General features: G+C 34.8%; 1 protein-coding gene across 1 annotated transcript in view; it reads right to left on the bottom strand.

The window, feature by feature from the left end:
- Positions 1-19,333, bottom strand: part of LOC104626466 (ryanodine receptor 3-like) — a gene marked incomplete at both ends in the record, with an annotated part of 37,136 nt that overhangs the window by 11,225 nt on the left and 6,578 nt on the right. Inside the window, 8 exons of the mRNA XM_010294398.1 lie at positions 3,013-3,169; positions 4,102-4,176; positions 8,251-8,344; positions 11,434-11,533; positions 11,976-12,088; positions 14,667-14,745; positions 15,737-15,811; positions 18,054-18,161. Of these exons, the coding sequence (XP_010292700.1) occupies positions 3,013-3,169; positions 4,102-4,176; positions 8,251-8,344; positions 11,434-11,533; positions 11,976-12,088; positions 14,667-14,745; positions 15,737-15,811; positions 18,054-18,161 (801 nt within the window). The remainder of the gene's footprint in view (positions 1-3,012; positions 3,170-4,101; positions 4,177-8,250; positions 8,345-11,433; positions 11,534-11,975; positions 12,089-14,666; positions 14,746-15,736; positions 15,812-18,053; positions 18,162-19,333) is intronic.

The following is a 19,333-nucleotide window of genomic DNA, read 5'->3' as shown; positions in this document are numbered from 1 at the left end:
AGGGAAACTGTCTCTGTGGTCACAAGGCATTACAGAACTGTTGCCTTAAAATATAAAGGCTGACATTTTAAAACTTTGTCAAAAGTAAGCGCATATTAAACCCAACAAAAGGAATAATTTGGGGAGGTTTCCATCAATTTCTGATGCTTGTAAGCTTAGTCTGCAATAATTTGTAGCAAAAAGACATATATTGAACATGCTATTTTCATTGAAATCAGCACCACAATGTTCTTTAGCACATTGTTTCACTTTTCTAAAAACTCCCTTCTATTATTATTTATGTAAGAATGCATATTAAGGAAAACTCTAATTTGAATTTTATAATTTAAAATACGTGGTTTGATTTTCAGCATTAGCCAGCAAAAGGAAACAAAACTTTGAAAGTAAATACGTTATGAATGCAATCACAGGTTTTGAAAAGCAAGGAACACACAAGACTGCTGAAATGGTATGTAACAATACTGAGGATGAAGGTGTGCTTTTTCAACAAGAGGGTCTCTATAACAACTGTTGGAAAAATAAGACTTTAACGCATGTGTTAGAGGCTCCAGGGAAGCCTTGGGGATTTGGTATACTCCACATAGTTCTGCCTACTGGCAAAGATAATATTTTCTTTCCACAAAACCCCTTTTGCTGGCTTCCAAACTGGAAAAAACACCTCAGTGGAGAAATGTTTTATTTTACTTTGGATACTCTACATTAATGTATATTCTGAGCAATCTGGTCTGAATTCAGTGTTGATCCCACCTGGAGCAGAAGGCTGGGCTAGATGACTTCCCAAGGTCCTTTCCAATCAGAATTACTCTATGATTCAAAAGGACAGGAGTGCTGTAATACAGCCAGGTATTCCAGCAGCCTATTTTTAAGGATGTGTACACAGCTGGATAGGAAGGTATTAAACAGTTACCTTGGAATTTCCCTTAATTTGTGCCATATTAAGGTCCAGACAAGTGAAAAAATTTCTTCATGGATAAAATTAACATGAGAAAACAAAGGTTTAAAAAACATATGTGCAGAAATTAAGATAATCACACTGGCATATGTAACAGTAAGCTAACTGTTATTTCTACAGTTCTTTTTTCCCCCTCAATCTGTATGCAATCAGCACTTGACTTTAAGAGTCCTTTTCTTCTTACTGTCCAGATCAATCTGGGGTTTATTTGCTTCCAAACCCTCACCATTCTTTCTTCACGAAGAGTTATCACTACTTGTTCCCCTCGTCTTTGGAAACACTAATGTCTCTACCCATGGGCCAGTGCAGCTCTCACCTGCCCAGACAATAAACAACTATTCTTATTCTTGGCACACGCAAAACCAAATTTACAGAATCACAGAATCATTAAGGTTGGAAAGGACCTTTATGATCATCAAGTATAACCATCAACCCATTTATAACCTACTGAGACAGAAAAATATTCTCTTCTGTATAGGACCGCACAAATCCTAGGATGATGAGACACTGAACGTGTATTTCATATAAAAATGTACATTAGTAATCGTATTATGTACAAACACAGTAGAAGGGATGAATGCATTACACAGTCATTATTGACTTCTGCATAACTAATTACTACTGTACTTCACCTTAGTCATTTTGGGGATTATAGCAAATTTCACTAATGTGTCTTTGAGGCACACCTCAACATAAAGAGTAAGAAAATAGGGTATGATTATTCAATGTTACCGAATTATTTTATGAGTATGCATACATAAAAATAAAATTTATATACTTAAAATTTAAATATTCATATGCACAGGTTAAAATATTAAGAAACTGCAGGACAGCCAGTGTCCAGTTATGTACTGAGTATGTTACGTACAAAATGTTAAACCAGCAATTGCGACATTTCTGGCATACTCACCATCCTTACCAGGGTGCCATGATTTTCCAAAAATGGAAAAAAATTATTGCTGTAATAAATGCCCCTGCACAATGTCATATGTACAATCTACACTGCATAGCCTTTACACTCAAGAAAGAACCAAAAACTATTTGGTGAGCATCTAACAATCTAAGGAAATTTCCAGACAGGTTTTCAATTATTTTGATTAGTTAAAATAAAAATATTCAGCATAACATATACAGCCACATTAATAAAACAGACATTGTTATTTTAAACACGGTAAAAAGAAGTATTTTCTTTATTATACTAAAAAAGTCTAGCATATGTCAAGACTCTGAATGCTACATTTTTACCTAGTACGTATCTAATTTTATAGATTCTTTTTCACTGCCCTTCAAGGACCATACAGCATTCAGAGTTACACGAAACATTTAACTTCTCATACTTAATAAAAAATTCTATTGTAGCAGCTATGGCAACTATTTGTAAATAGCATCGTGAAAGCACAGAAGAACTTTTCATCATCTTTGGTGTAAAAACCTTGCACTTTCTGGAAAAAAGTTATTAATTTCACCTACCTCCATAATCATAATTCATTCTCTCTCACTTGTACTGTTTCTCTCAGCTGGAAACGATGACAAAGCTAGTAACATGCAATTAGCAGCTCACTGAAGAGCACAGTTTGAAAACATATGGTTTAGAAATCACTGACTACATTTTCCTTGCAATTCACCTATCAGCACACTGCACAAAGAATAGAAAGGGCAGAATTCTGCCCAACTGAACTGAATTCAATTGAATTCAATTATGACAGAGCTGGAATGAGTAACATTCTAATGAGATTTTGTCCAATTAAAATGATACTCTATTGAATAAAGCATTCATATTAAAACACTGTATCTTGCGTTGCATTAATTTTCAATCTTGTTTTTTCAACCTGTTAACAGTTTAGTCCACTCTAAAATTTATTCATCATTACTCATTATTTCTCCTCAAAGAAACCTTTGTTACTCTCGACTCAGGTTGTTTACCTTTGTATTTAAAAGCATATTCCCGGTCAATTGCTCCAATTTAGAAATTACAAATAATTTATAAAGTCATTGAACCAACTCAGATCTAGTATTTGAGTGCTCTGCATTGAAGACAAATTTCCATGGATGTTATTTACCTTTGATGCTCTAAAACAAAAGGCAGTAGATGCTGTGTCTGACTTTTCTCTGTCTAACATTGCAAGTCCTTCATCTTCATTCAGAGCCAAGTACTTTCCTGTTGTAATATGTCGAAGACGGAAAGGCTGTCCCCATCTGACATTACTTCCACTCCAGCTAAATATATGAGACATAAAAAAAATAATTATGAAGTAAGCAAAACTAATATTTCTGTTTCAGGCCGTGAAGGATGCTCAGAAAACAGAATGTGCTTTATATATTCCTTTTTGCTTTTGATTTCAATATTTGCATTAAAACAGATGCAAAACTGTTAACGCATTTGCAAACGGAACCCTGGAAAGGAGTATAGCTTTGATTTTCTTGTTTCTATAACCTCTCTCTGTTTTATTATGGTATGACATACAGTGTCCATAAAAAAATCTTCCATGTTTCTGAAAAATATACTGAAGTCTAAATTAACTACTGTATTTCAGTTGACTGCCTAAACAAACAAAATAAACCTAAGTGAGGTCTCAGCATTCCAGAGAATTATCCTACACCTCTGTTAGTTATGAGGGCAGACATTTGCAATCACAAACACACCAGGAGTAAAACAAACATAGAGTTCAGAAGGCCGTTAAAGCTAAAACATGTATACCCTTATGGTATAAATTGAAATGTCACTTGCAACAAGTTAACAGATAAACAGATAACTAATCACCTAGGAGGGAGATGAAGTTTAAAAAAAAAAAAAAAAAAGACAATCATGAAGGATATTACTGTTCTGATTTCCACTGATGCTTCTAAAATTCCAAATGAAAACTAGGAAAGCATTTTACTTTTGGACAGAAGCAATGTCTCAAGCACATGTATTTCATGAGCAACTCTGCTTTTGATATGGGACACAGACAATAAAAAAAAGTATTCTTAAAATACTGACATTCCTCCTATGATTGTATTATGGTAGATTACTTTTCATTATTGACAATGAACATACTAACATATACAGCAGGACAAATATATTACTCATGTTCTGCCTTCAGGGTCTGTAACAATCGAACTGCTGTTAACAAGAGTTGCTAACAGCAAAGTTCAAAAAATATCAGTACCTTATTCGAAGGGGTTCTACTCTCCACAAAGACCTTGCTCGAACACCAGCTCCTCCGGTTTCATAAAGTACTCTCCTAGAGAAAAGATTCAGAAAATCACCCTCTTGAGTTTATTTCTGCTGTATAGTTTTTGTAACTTACTCCTCTGAAAACTGTGTAGGACTCACTTCTCCCCAGCTGGATGGGGAGATGGAGTTGTTTGGACAGAAGATTCCTAGTCATCAGTGAGAGCACGATACACAATCTGAGTGTTCCAGGTGAGACAAGCTACTTCCATTAAGCTATTCTCTCTCAGGAGTTGTAAAATACTTCGCCTTCAAAGTGTCTGAGAAACTTTTGCTGTTACTTCATCAGTCATAAAAATATGTCATTCATATGTAATTCCCAAGAGATTAATATAAATTACTAATGCTCTGAAAAACATATAAACACAATATTAAAATAAGTATACACATTTGCATGCATTAATAATTATCTGCATGAATACAACATCAGAGACTTCACTCCCAGAATTACTTTGAACATTCTTGTTAAAAGACAAAAATGGTGGTGATAAAACAAAAATTTTGTAGTGTAATCCTTACAAAACAGATAATATAGATAGAAATATATATTAATTTTGGGAAACTCAGAGAAATAAAAAACAGGAAGTTGAGGGACTCAGCCTTTAACATAATCTAGTTTTCTTGAATTACTGGCTGGCGGTTAGTGACATGTTTCAGTGCGGAAACTAACATTCTACTCAGTAATCAAATACAAACAAACTATGGTGGATTAGTCATGTTCACAGGAATACATGTAGATAGTTTTTCAGCTTTCAGTAATCACTCATGTTTTGTCACCTAAGCACCAGAATCTGTATAACCTTCCTAATATATAATGGATACAGGAAACACAACGGATTATAGGAAAGGTCTTGATCTGAAACTCAGGATACATAGAACCTGTTTAGAATTCTTCTCGTGCAACTATGGGACCTGTGAAATGACCTCAGCTTGTGAAACGAAAGTTGTGTTTTTCTTATCTGAGCAAGTGTTTCTACAATTTTTCTTCTCCTAAGAACACCTAAGGTTTCAATGCATCTGCTTCTGAATATACATCAACATGTTGAAGGCATGCAAGGAATGAAGCTGGGGGTATTGTTTAGTCTCTGTGAGCAGTTAACAAGGTGTAACCTTGAGGGAAGGAACAAGATAATCACAAAAGAAACAGAGCTACTCAACCTTCAGTGAACTATCCTAATTAACATCTAATTATCATATAATATGCATAATAGAAACCTGTCCCTGGGCAGGGAAAGCCCCCTCGTCACAAAAGCCCCTTCCTCACTGAGGATGCCTAGAAAAAGAGAAGGATGCTGTGGCTTTAAGTGGAGACGAGGCTTGTGAGAACCAAGGGGAACAAAGGTAATGGAGCCAACTTTTAAAAAACCCTGAAAACTGTTGCTCAAAGTGTATAAATATTTTCTGCCTGTTAGCTGAGGTGCTAGCTTTGTGGACCTACCACCTAGCACCCAACTGCGCAGATTTGGAATAAAAGCAAGTATCTCGGCTCTATGTGTTTTTCAGCGCTCTGCACACTGGGTGGAAGAACCCATATTTGGGACAACAAATACACTCCAGGAAAAATCTATATATTAACATGAAGTATACTGGAGTGTGACAAACCATTTGTGTCCAGTATCTTTATAAGATGATGGACTTGGAGATCTACAGCTGTACATTATTTAGGAGTCACATTTAAGAACACACATGTGATTTCAAAAATTTAGAAATTATAGTGCACCACAACAGCAAGAATATATATTCCTCCTAGTAAAGATAGTAGCATTTCCTACATATCTTGTCTTCCATAATGATGGTTTTAATACTCTAGACTCAAAATACAAAATGACAACAAAAAATGTACAATCAATTAATCTTCATTTCCAGACTCTATGAATACAATCTTTTGAGGTCCCTTCCAACCTGGGCTTTCTATGATTCTATTAATATGCTGAATAAACAATTACTGTCTAGAGTTTTTCTTTTCCGTTTTCATCCTTGATTCTCTTTGGTCCCATTCATCTTACTGATGTTACTTTTGGCAGACTTGAATGACCTCTTCCTAGCTAAGCTCAAAACTAGTAATTCATTTCCGTTCTCTTTGACCTCCTTCATTTCTCCTTGGCCCAACTCAACCACTCCTTCACTGAAGGAATACCACAGATATGTCTCTGTTCAGTTTTTATACTTCTTAAATTCCTATACTACTTTAATTCCTATACTACCCTTTTCCAGCTTTTTCTATATGCAACACTGTACTAGCATTAGTGACCTGCTCTTTAGGTAACAAAACTGCAAGTAAAAGAGAATTGCTGCTTTTTCACAACAGCATCCACATAACAATTTCTTCATCTTCTCCTTGATTCCATCCATCCATTCTGAGTTTTTGCCAAGCCTGTCTTTTTGATGTTCAACAAGTCCATCCCCTGTATTTTCACTTGACCTGTAATAAAAGACCTTAAGATTCTTGGCAGAGAATACTCACTGTGTGAATTGTAAAGAAGCATTCTCTATAGAAACCTTCAGAAAATTTCATGTCTATTTTATGAAAAGAGACATTATCACTCTTGTCTAACTTAGCTTATTTAATAGTCCTAATGGAATGCATAAAACTGATTAAACAAAGAGATGGAAATAAACACAACCATTTTCTACACCTCTTTCTTCTGTTCCTATTGCTATTTGGGTTTTTTTCATATATTCATTTTGTTGTGTATAATGTAAACATGACTCCTAGAACTATGACACAGTACAACCTTGGCCTTGTGTCTATTATGCAGCTCACAAATCCAAAAGATAGGACAACTCCAAATCATCAATCTTAGCACACTGTATCACATTTGAAAATGTTGAATATAGCATTCACATTGTTCTTCTATTTTAGGAATATAAATACATAGATTCTGTTCAGAAAAATAAAACTTTTATTTTACCCTTTTATTTTTCTTATTTTTATAAGAAAATGGAAGCAGAGGTTCAGGCAATAACAATACACACCAAACACATATTATGAACAACAACATACAGGGCAATAGGACTCCACAATTATTTTTGGTTTTAGCTATATCTGACTTCTAGTTAAGTAACAACAGCAGGAAAGTACAGCATTTCTGAGCATACTGAAAAGGCTTGATACCTATTCTAACCTTATTAAGACTGGTTGTTTACAAAAACAACCTGAATATGACATCTGTTCCACACAAGGAATCCTAACCTTAATACTTTCGCTAGTTATTTTTATACTAGGTGTGCACATCTTCACACTCGGTGCAAACTCTGTATCTTTTTTTTTCTACACACATATGAAGGGAACAGTAATAAAAAAATTCACTAACAGGTGAAGTTTTCTGACATTCAGTTTGGGTTTTCTTTAGGCTTTGAAGACATTTTTACTGCATAGAAATGTAAAAATGGAAAAATTAGAGCTAAAAAAGTTTACTCGACATAACGGAATGTTACTTGTGGTATTGTATTACCTACCGCATAACTTATTTGCTACAACGGGTATGGAGATCTTATTTGTTGAATATGATTTTTAATGCTGGGGGTTTTGTGTATCAAAATTATTAGCTTGCTGTGCTTTTGATTATCAGCAAAATGCAAAGATAAATTCAAATAACAAATCAACATCATATATAAAAACTGTAGATTTACATTTAAAACAAAAGTGACTTAGTCTAGCTAATATGATTTAATTATCTTAACATATTAATCAAATTTGAGAGAGCAAGAACTTGCAAAAAGGTGCAAAACAGATAAAATATGAAAGTCATTGTAGAGGCTGAACTTTCAAAGATTTTTTTAGGGCTTCTTTTTTTCAAATTATCATCTTCCCTGCTAACGCTTGCATATCTCTGCTTATAGTACTACACATTAAAGACAAATAACATAACAGGCTGAAATCTCAGTGGAAATCAACTACTCAAATTGCAGCTCATGACTGATTTTCTGCTTAGGAGGTTTCAACTTCTTCTAACAGTGTTACTGCATAATTAAAGATTGCTGTAAAGAGTGTTTATCCTATCTAACCTCAAATTCAACTGACAATGAACAATCTATTTCTTTTTTGTGAGAAGAAAATGCATAAAAATGCATCATCACTTACTTGTGCTGTGAACCATTCTGATCTGTAGATGGAATTGTCAAACACTCATCATGGCCATGGAAAAAACGTACTACATGCCCACCAAGAAGATACCCTACAGAAGAAGCACATTTACTCATTAGCTTAAATATTGACAATATGAAAATAATGCCCTCAAAAAATACTATAAAATTCAAAAGACCTCGGTGAAATCTGTTTTACAAATTTTCACTCATAACTGAAATTATAAACTAAAAACAAATTTAGTGTGACAACATATTCTTTTTAGAATCTTCTTCAGTTAAAAATATTTCTGAAAATTAAGACAAAGAGAAAATGATCTCTTAACATTTAAAAATCAAATTAGGATTCTGGGACAGAAAAGGAAAAGAAAAGCTTCTCCAACAATTACTGTTTTGAAAATTGAATGCTTTAGGTAAAAGCCAAATCAAACATGTAGTACCACAGTTTCCTCCCCTTTAATGCAATTTAAATGTTCTCAATAGAAAATAATTTGGTGAGTTCATCAGTTTGTTCTGACATTTATAATTTGTGTCAAAGTCAAAACTGCACAGTAGCAGCAGGAGACAGAGGACAGAAAAACACTTAGCAGTTCTGAAGATTAAGTTTAATGGAATCTAACTTTCCAACCCATTTAACACAAAGACTACAGGTCAAAACCAGGCACTTTTCCTCACAGAAAAAAAAGAAAAAAATGGTGTAGGAGGAGCATGATTCATCAGACACTAAGTCCAAACTGTTCTGACCTTGTAAGTGAAATTAATGCCTTTTAAAAGAACAAACACACATAAAAGAGGAAGGGTGGAAGGAAACTTTCATATTGTGTGGCCAATTCAATATAAATTTGTAAATTAGGGAAATGGTAACTGGCAATTATCCTGTTGTCAGTTAATAAAAAAGTCAAAGCAAAGAAAGAATGCGGAAAAAATACACTTTCCTGATATCCATGTTCTGTCAAAAGTACTTCAAACATCACAAAAAGTATGTTGTCCAACTTCTAGTCCAATTTTAGACTCAGGAAATCCCACTTTCTCAGTCTGTCCATTCAACTTGAGCTACACTGCTAAGACTGGACATATCAACCCCCTTTTGATCATCCCTCATATAAGCCATTCTGAGAAGTGTATATACAGCTAAACCTAAGCCTAAGCAGTTGTGAAAAAAAGACACACAAAAAACCTACTTCTCTGCTTATCTCACCCTATCCTTTTTTTTTTTTTATTATGCAATTTCAGATTTTATGTCCAGTTCTCAGCTACACGGTATAAGGGTTCCAAGTACTGCAAATGGCCACTAAGATGATTAAAAAACTCATGCATCTCACACATGAGGAAAGACTGAGAGAACTGTGACTGTTTGACCTAGAAAAGAGAAGGCTCTGCGGGAGGATCTCACCAATGTAGAGGACAGAATCAGGGTCTCATCAGTGGTGCCTAGTGACAAGACCAGAGGCAATGGGCACATACTGAAACACAGGAGGGTCCATCTGAACATCAGGAAACACTTTTTCATTGTGAGGGTGCCTCAGCACTGGCACAGGTTGCCCAGAGAAGTTGTGGAGTCTCCCTCCTTGGAGATATTCAAAAGCTGTCTAGACATAGTCCTGGGCAACCTGTTATAGGTGGCCCTGCTTGAGCCGGGGACTGGACCAGGTCCAAGCTCAAGCACTCTGTGATTCTGTAAGCAGTTAGGAAATTTAGCTGCCAAATCCCTGCTGTTACAGAAGTCTCAAATATACCATTGATCTTCCATGATGTCTCTGTGTAGCTCATTATGTTTGTCATATGTTATGTTTTTCATTTACTGTAGGATGGCTTTTCTCTTTGCTTAGTTTTCTCTTACCTGTGAAACCTGAGAACATGGGGACTTTTCCAGAGTTAACCTCTATTCTATTTAGGACCATGATGGCTGGGGACCAGACAGCCATTTATAAATATACAGCTCCAGCATAATACACTTCTTGCAACAGAAAGCAAATCAGAAAGTATTACAAGGAAAATCCATATGCCACATGCTCTTAAAATGAAAACGTACAAACACTCCAAGACAAGTTCCTTATGGGCCAGTGCACAGAAACACTGTGGGATGCCAATTTAAACTACCTGGGGTTAGAAGGACCCAGCCATAGTTCAGGTAAGCCTGGTGACTGTTAAGTCTTTAGCACCAGGGTAAGTCTACTTCTATGAAGTAGATTCTTCTATGAAGAATCAGTATAGCTGATTCCAGGAAAATGCAATGTCACTTTCAGGTCCCTTATAGCTCCATTTTATCTTATGAACCTGTATATTATTATAGCATAAGTGATTAGTTCTAAGGCCAAGTGATGCAAAATGATCCTGACTTAAAGACATTTGCTATTCATGAATGTGGAGGTGTATAACAGGAGGGTTGATACTTCGAACAGAGAACAGCAGAGCTAAAGTACAATGTTTGTTATGACAGTGATAATGACAGAGTATGGCATTGAAATAAGGAGAAATATTGAGTGGATGAGCCTTTCATTACAGAACAAGACATCTCTCAAACAGAGTAAGGTGATGCCTCTCAACCATGGTTGTAAAGTGCAGTCAAGTACCTAGAAAGAAATCCTGACCCTGCGGCTTGGCATTTAAGGCTGATTAAGAGGATGCATCTAGAGAGCTCATTTTCACTGACTATTACAGAGAGACAATAAGAAGCATGGCTGTGAGATCCAGAAAGGATATTGAGCAAATTTCCTTAAAAAACACAACTAAGAGACTGAAATAGGAACTATGAGAAACCTGCTTTCCATTCTGCATGTACCTTTATCTCTCTTCTGTTATCTGTCTCAGAGTGATTGAAAATCCTATACAAAATCTAAGTTTACTAGCTTTAGTTATTCTGCAGCTCCTACTCCTCAAAATTAAAATGAAGACAATTAACTCATCTGTTGCCCTCTCAGTTTTCATTTCTCATGCAGCTTTTTATGCTTTGCTATTCTAAAGTTACAGCACTTATTTAGCTTTTCTTCAGTTAATCCAGCTGATAGATCTGTACTTCCTTCTTTCCCCTTCCATTATTCTTCTCTCCTATGCTCATTTGCTTTATTAAGCCCTTTGGTTTGATGTTATGATGGTGAGGTTTTTTCATTTTCACTCTTTATGAAAAACAATACAAAGTCATCTAAAGTATATGCATTTCTAAATAGATAAAATGACAAACCTTCTGTAATATTGCTTCCTGAGCATGTAGGATGTACATTCCATAGCGTCTGCATAAAGGAGGCATCCACCTGAGTACTTCCATTAGACATGGAGAGATGCTGAAATAAGACCAAGAGCAACAAGACACAGTGAAATTTACACACTTAAAAATATTTAGTATATTAATTTCTCAACAAAATAGAAGTACATAATAAAGTAAATACACAAATATTCTTCAAAAATTAGTAGTCACTTGCTTTTAAAATGAACTCCTTTCTAAATCTAATCAGCAGATTCTAGCTTAGAAATATTTCACAGTTACAGAAATAAAAACTTCCCAAGATGGAGAATGCTGAAGTACACCTCAGGATAAAGGTATGGAAACAGGCCTATTCGGTGGGGGAAAAACCTTTTACTGAGGAAAAAAAAAAGTGCATTACACCCAGGCATTATTGCATAGATTAGAAAAACTTTCATTCATAGGAATCTCAACCATTTTCCCCAACTCCTGACAGCACTTTGTATTTTTCCACCACGTGTCCACTTGCTAAACAAACATACCAGGTATCTTTCAGAGGACACACTGACCAGGATAAGATCATCACCTATTCGAACCTTCTCTCCTTCTGACCTTTGTTTGGAAGCAGGGTGTATTGTCCACCAGCATGCCTCACCTAAAAGGACAGAGATTCTTACTAAGGGTATACAAAACAGACAACTCCCAAGAAATTTAAGGATATATTTATACAACATTGAAATAACATATTGAAGAGTTGTGTCTTATAAGACATCCACCTTATAAACCCACCTCATTCCTCTTTTCAATCCATTTGAATTTTTTTCTTTTTCCTTGAAACTTTTTGTCAACCACTCTTTTATCATCACCGAAGCTGATATTTCTCTTTTCATGTTTTCTTTTAAAGCAACTGACCATTTACAAAACACTGCTCAGAGCTGCCCTCCCTTCAAGGCTCTCACTACCAGTAAATTGCTGACAGCTACCTCAGTCTTAATTATCACCTTTTGCGTCTTCTTTTGCTTCATGTTCACACTTAATTCACAATCTTCTGTATCATTTCCACTTTAAGCTACATTTATATTGTAGAATACAGAATTTTGAATCAAATAGTCCATAACTTTACAATATTGCTACACTACAAATATCAGTTCTGGGACCAGTTGCATTAGCACAACAGATCACATGACTACAGGACAGCCAAGCCTAAGGGTAACAACCACAGAATATTTCCTACACATTAAATATAAAATTCCAGATTACTTTGCACACAAGGCCCCCCGCCTCGAATTCTGAGAAGACTACCTAATTCATTCCACAATTTCACACCCTTCAGCGTGTAGTTAATACCCTGAAGAGAACGAGTTAAATACAGCTTTCTCACCGGACAATGCAAAGTGGGAGTAAATTAAACACAGGCAAAAAGGGTAGCGTAAGACAAAGCACAAAAATCTGTTTGATGAACTAAGAAATTTCATGTAAAACCTCATTAAACAAAATTTGAAGGTTACAGAGACAATAATAAGGAGACAATAAATGAAAGTTACATCCCTAAAAGTAAAAGTGTATAGTGCTAAATCTTTAAAAAGATAATAATTTTAAATATCCAGTGGCTTTTCACTTAATACCTGCTACGTAAAGAATACTTCCTGCAGCTGAAATTGATTCAACAGGACAAGTTCATGGGTGGGGGAGTAGGGCAAGGGGAAGTGATATTATGGTGTTCAGTTTATGAGGTTTACAAGCATGCAGTAGTTATCAAAATCCTCTGCGCAGAAACACAACTAAGCATTCCTATTATGTATTATTTTTGTATCTTACCTATGTGTACAAGCGTCTTTTCGTATATGTACAGTTAAGCAAATACCAGTGTGAGACAACTACTGACATCTCTTAAAAAAACCTCAGGGGCACAAGCAGACACATTCACAATAACTCTGAAAAAACTATGAAATTATAAAGACAGATTTCACTGAAACTATTTGCAAAGAGATAGAACACAAAAATTCTTTTATCAACAATCCTAATGAAAACTGTCTCCACCTAAGGCACCAACCAAAGATATAATCAAGCAACAGGCTACTAATAACTGTCTGAGACAATCTTCTGTATGTCTACGAACAACTAAAACACAGACTTCTGTCATTCAAAACAGAAGGTCATGCAGATAATCGAGTTGCCTGAAAAAGAGGTTTCAAAGGTCATGTTCCACAAACATTTTAACACCTACATTGGCGGTGCCTCCCCATCATCAATTAGTATATTTTGATTTTAATTTAATTCCAAAATAAGGAAAAAACCAACAGAAAGCACAGGATTATATTAACACAACTGACATTTCTTTATTTGAAGCTCCACGTTAATGAGGTGTGTATACAGGTACTTAGATTTTCCCTTCAAGGTGTATGTCTGGGCCTGAGTACTTCAGAGTCACCTGTTACTTCCTGATGAGTACTAACCACTTTCAGTAACCATTAACACTGTGTATACAGCAGCACATAAACCTGTTTGTGGCGCTCTGGCTGAGTTGCTTTTAAATTCATTTAACATAGCTTCCAGTAGCATCTCATAATGTATATGTGATTTCATGGAAACTCAATTTTTTTTTTTTTTTTTTAACTACATTTTTGTCAGCAGCACTGTTACTGGCGTAGTCCTGGAAATCTATTAGTTAGATTTTAAAGCTATTCTGTCTTTTATTTTTTGTGTCATATCTCTTCCACCCTGTCACATTATTATTTTGCTCCCTTTTATGCTTTTATTTTAATTCAGCTCTTTTAGCAATGTGCTCATTACTTTTTTCTGTTTTCCTGCACCCTAAATTGCATATTTCTTTTGTTGCATGATTACAATATATATTGTGAATGCATCGATATATGCCTTCTCCATACTCTAATTCTATTGAAAGTGCCAAACCATAAATAGAAATACAAATAGAAAACAAATGCATCAAATCTATTTTATTCAACAGAAATTTTTTACTTTGACCACTATCACCAATGTAATTGCAGTTGTGGTAACTCAATTTAATTGCAAGGCACTCTCACATTCTTATGCAAAGTCGGTTAATTTACTGAAAGTCATCAGTATTGACAGTCATCATTTACTTTCAGTCATCTTATTTCTAAAGGAACACATAAACATGACATTCATAAGCTTCAGTGCCATTAATCTCAATGCCTCTTCTAAAAACAGAAATGTGCGACACGTTTTCCTTCAAAAATAACTTGCTATACCTGCTGCATTTTCTCGTAGTCCCACATCAAATGCAAGTTTATCCGTCTGGGATCTTGATGACGTTAAACATGTCAAATACTGCAAAACAGTGAAGGTATTGAAAACAAAAAAACCAACAGCATCCATTAACACACATGCCAAATTAATACATTTGCGTAACTCCATCTTACCATCAGCCTGTGCTTAATTTTTTTAAATTGGTGAAGCATGGTATTATTTGTATACAAGCTCTTCCTGACTTTAAAACATCAAAATCCTTTTCCACTTCAGCACGTGTTTCTCTGTGCAATTCACCTCCTACCTTCCCAAGTTTCACGTAGTTCATCAGATAGGAACGGGTAAACATCTTATTACAGTGTTACTGGAGTAAGTTTGCTTCATGAAAACATAGCAAACACATCAGAAGGCAGTAATCATACTTGCAACTCTGGTATATCAAGGCAACTACAATTTGTATCATTCATAAACATAAGTAACAGTTTAAAGACTAGTGCAGAGTCTTCTAGTACAGGAAAACGGAAAGAAGATGTTTCCTTCACTTCTCATTTCTCCAACCTCTTATAAGTATATTTGCATGGGCGCTAAGAAGTCAAAGATCCAGAACAGTTAAAATTTTCCAATTGTACAATGTAGTGAAAAAAATGTTTATACAAGGTAGCCTGATGATTTATGGGCATAGTCTCTGGGAACTATGGGATGTTAGAAGGAACACCTTATTTTACAAAATATGATGGAAAAAATAACACATATCACAACAAATTAATATGTGATAGTAACAACTTGCTAATGGACTTATCATTAAAATGGATTCCTTAAGGACACAGAAATAATCAATGGATAAAGGAGCTTTTTAGCTACATTTGAGTGAAATGGATTGAAGAATCTGAATTTAAAATATCAAGGCCACTTCCATTGTGTTGAGACAACACAAGCTATTCAAATTTTTTATCTAGTGCAGAAGAGAACTTAGAAAGAACATTCTTCCAAATTTATGTATTTTTTATTTTGATGAAAAGATGTTTACCCGAGTTTCATGTTACTCATTCTGTGCAAGTGCTCTTTCACTTACCATTTCACTAAACGAATGTCGAAGTAGTATAGCATGGCCATACAGCAGGGTTCTGTGACCACCCCCTTGAGCTGCCTACAGAACATGACAGAGAAGGTCAGAACTCCACTGCACTGCATGGACTACGATTAGCATTATGTAACAACATGAAGAGCTACTACAGTTCAAGTAATAAGTGCAAATATTCAAGCAAATTATGAAATGTATACTCTGGGCAAAAATCATAATAATGAAGTAGCTACAGCCAAATATCTGCCAAGGGAACAAATGTTTTTCTTCATCAAATACTATTATTGTGACCTAATTTTATTATAATTAAGTAAAACCACAGCATTTTCAAGAAAATATTTTAAATTAAATAAGATATGACTTACCTTTCTTATAAACTTCTCAGAGGCATTAAAAAAAAAAAAAGAAGTATATATACACATACACAAACTGAAAACTGAAAGAGGAAAAATGCACCTATTGCCAAGAATAGTTAAAGCACATACTAACGATACCTGCTTGCTAGGATTAATGTCATCTTAAGCATTTATCAGATTTATTAAAGCAACTGCATCCATAATTTCAACCAAGCACAGTTATTAATTTTGAATATGGAAATTTATTACAAGATCAGGGAGAGGCCTGATACGCCTCCTTTACAGAATTTAACATGAATATTTTGAGGTCCTTCTGGTGACCAGAAGAAAATAAATTCCAGTGGAAGAATCTTAACAAGAAGGCTACCTATGGAACAACAGCCAACAAGCTTTATAGGTTTTCAAGTCTTCCTCTCTCAGCCTTTTTATGCATCTACCATCTTATTCCCTAGTTAGTTATAAACAACAAGCCTACCCAAACTTACATAAATCATATGACCAAGAAATTAAATTCTCAATTTACTGTGTTATCCACCGACACTAAGATTTTTTTTTTTTTTTAGATCCTTGATCCTAGACTGTATGAAGCATTTTTTTAGGAAAGTGATCTCCAAATTTGCAGAATTATGGATATCATGATAAATGTTAATACTCGTTATACTATGGTGGGCTACTTTATACTTCATTTTTTTCTCTCAGTCCAGATCATAACATTTGCACCTGGTAAGTCTTCAGTAATAATAAAAGGTCTAACACCAGGATCCTGATAAGAAGTATAGAAACTTAAGAATATCTAACTTCTCACGTAATTGCTTGAAATTGCTCACACACAAACAGACAGACCTTTGTTTCCATTTAAAAGAACATTTACTTTACAGTCTTCTTGTTTCAGGTATATTTAGGCAATCATTAAATACGAAACATGATTCTCCAAAATATAACACCGTCACCTTTTGCCAAACAAAGAGCTTAGAAGTTCTACAAAAAATACAGTTCTTAAATAACTTTCTCAATAATAAATAATGTATAATAAAGTGCACGGGGGTTTTTTGGCATCCTGATTGCTTGAGTGTGGAAGTCCTCTTTCAGTCATTCTAAGTTTATCTTAGATTTGAAGTGATAATTCAATTGAAACTTTAGTAATATGGCATACAAGCATAGTTACAACATTTCACTTTACTGCAAAGTCACTTTACACTATACTGTCAGCATTCTAGTAAGTATGCGTGTGCTAATATAGTAAAAGATTAAGAAACCCAAGAAGAGAATTTGGAAATAACTAACAGTTCTTGCTTGTTACCACAGATTAAATAACTTGAAATTATACTGAAACAGTTTAGTTACACGACTAGAAAGAAAAATATCGTATTTTTATATCTGAATTAAAATAGATTTAAATTTTTCACTTTGTTTCATTGATAGGACTTCATTTCTAGCTGTTAATTTCATGCAAGGAGAAATACAATTAAATCTAAATACCTGAAGTACTTTCTTAGCACAGTGGAATGAGATAGAATATTTACATAATGAGAAAATTATTTTGCTTTCACCATGAATAAATAGCACTATAATACAATAATGCTTTATGGCAATGATTTACATTTCAGAAAAAACCTCTCACATACTCTCCTCAGGTTCATAAAAGCCAGACTCAGTCCAAGGGTACTCGTATTCCTTTTTCAGTATCCAATCCTGGACGGATAGTAATAAATGATCTCTGAAGATGATGCTTCTGGCTTTTGTAAATATTTCAAAAGACTAACTGCACCTGCTCCTTAACACTAAAGAGAAATTAGTATGATTATAATACTGGAACAATAATGTCCCAGGAAAACAAGAAAACGGAAGAATCTATGACATGAGGCCCCACTCCTAGAAAATCCTGGAGCAAGGAAAGAAATGAGAACAATCCATATTCAGAAATTTATTATCTTTTATGTCAATTTACTTACCCCTTCACTAGCATTATCCCCTGTGTTGGCCAGCATTTCTTGAAGGGCTCTGACAGATAGGGACTGTTCAAGGACAAAATTACAGATACAAAGGTCTGGAGGAACATACTGTAAAATTAAATTAAACAGTGTAAGAACAGATGAGCAGAGCAGGTGAAACAGGATGAAAAGATGAAAACACAGATGCATTTTAATTTAAAAACCCATACTTAATGTTTACTCATTTGTTTTTGAGATACGTGCTATTTCTCTGTATGAAAATAATATAAACCCTTTTTTGCCAGTGCAGTAACTTTACTTTTCCTAGAGCTGTATTCCTCACAGTAAAATAAAACATCTTCAGGTTAAAAAATGAAGGTTTTTTTCTACATATTATTGCTTTCCCACCTTTTAGTATTACACCATGAACATTGTATTTATTCTCTAATGTCACTGACAAGACAGAAGAGATGATGTATGATCTTATTTGATGTATAAGGTTGACACTCTGAATATATTTATAGCTGTCACTAAATGGCAAAGATACAGAATCTTATGCCATAACAACATGAACTATTTTAGGAGATCTTCCCAATTGTTGCATCAATATGTCTGCTGGTTTTGAAACATGAAATTTACATCCACTTCAAGAAAAGCAGACTTTTTTTCAATTTATTGGCATCAGTGTGTCCAAGAAAAAAAGTTTTCAGCAGAATCATCAATTTATATAAATATGTGACAGGAAAGTACAAAGACGACAGAGCCAGACTCTATGCAGTGGTACACAGTGAAAGGACAAGAGGTAATTGATACAAATTGAAATAAAGGAAAATCTATTTAAACATAAAGGAAAAAAAAAATTTACTGTGAGAATAGGAAACACTGAAGCACATTGCCCAGAGAGGTTGTGGAGTCTCCATCCTTGGAGATATTCAAACCCTGACTGGACAGTGTCCTGAGCAATCTGCTCAGGCTGAACCTACTCTGAGAAGAGAGGTTGAACTTGGTGATCCTCACAGGTCCTGTCTAACCTCAACAATTCAGTATTCTGTGATTTATGATATAGATAGTGGCTATGAATAAGCTTTCAATCAATATATACTTTTTTTTTTTTTAAATCAGTGTGACAGGAGGGAATAGAATTTTTGAAAATGCTGAGTTTTAAGGTGGTGAAAAGGGAAATGATGCAATTAAGAGATATCTCAACTTGCTGAAGTGAAGTCTTTATGGCAAGCTAATCAAGTACAGTCTTGGAATTCCCACCCTTTGATCACTACTATAGACGCAAATTTTTTTTTTGG

Source organism: Phaethon lepturus, unplaced genomic scaffold (genome assembly GCF_000687285.1).
Source record: "Phaethon lepturus isolate BGI_N335 unplaced genomic scaffold, ASM68728v1 scaffold11449, whole genome shotgun sequence".
In the NCBI taxonomy this organism is placed as follows: domain Eukaryota; kingdom Metazoa; phylum Chordata; class Aves; order Phaethontiformes; family Phaethontidae; genus Phaethon; species Phaethon lepturus.
This window is presented reverse-complemented; position numbering and strand designations above follow the sequence as displayed.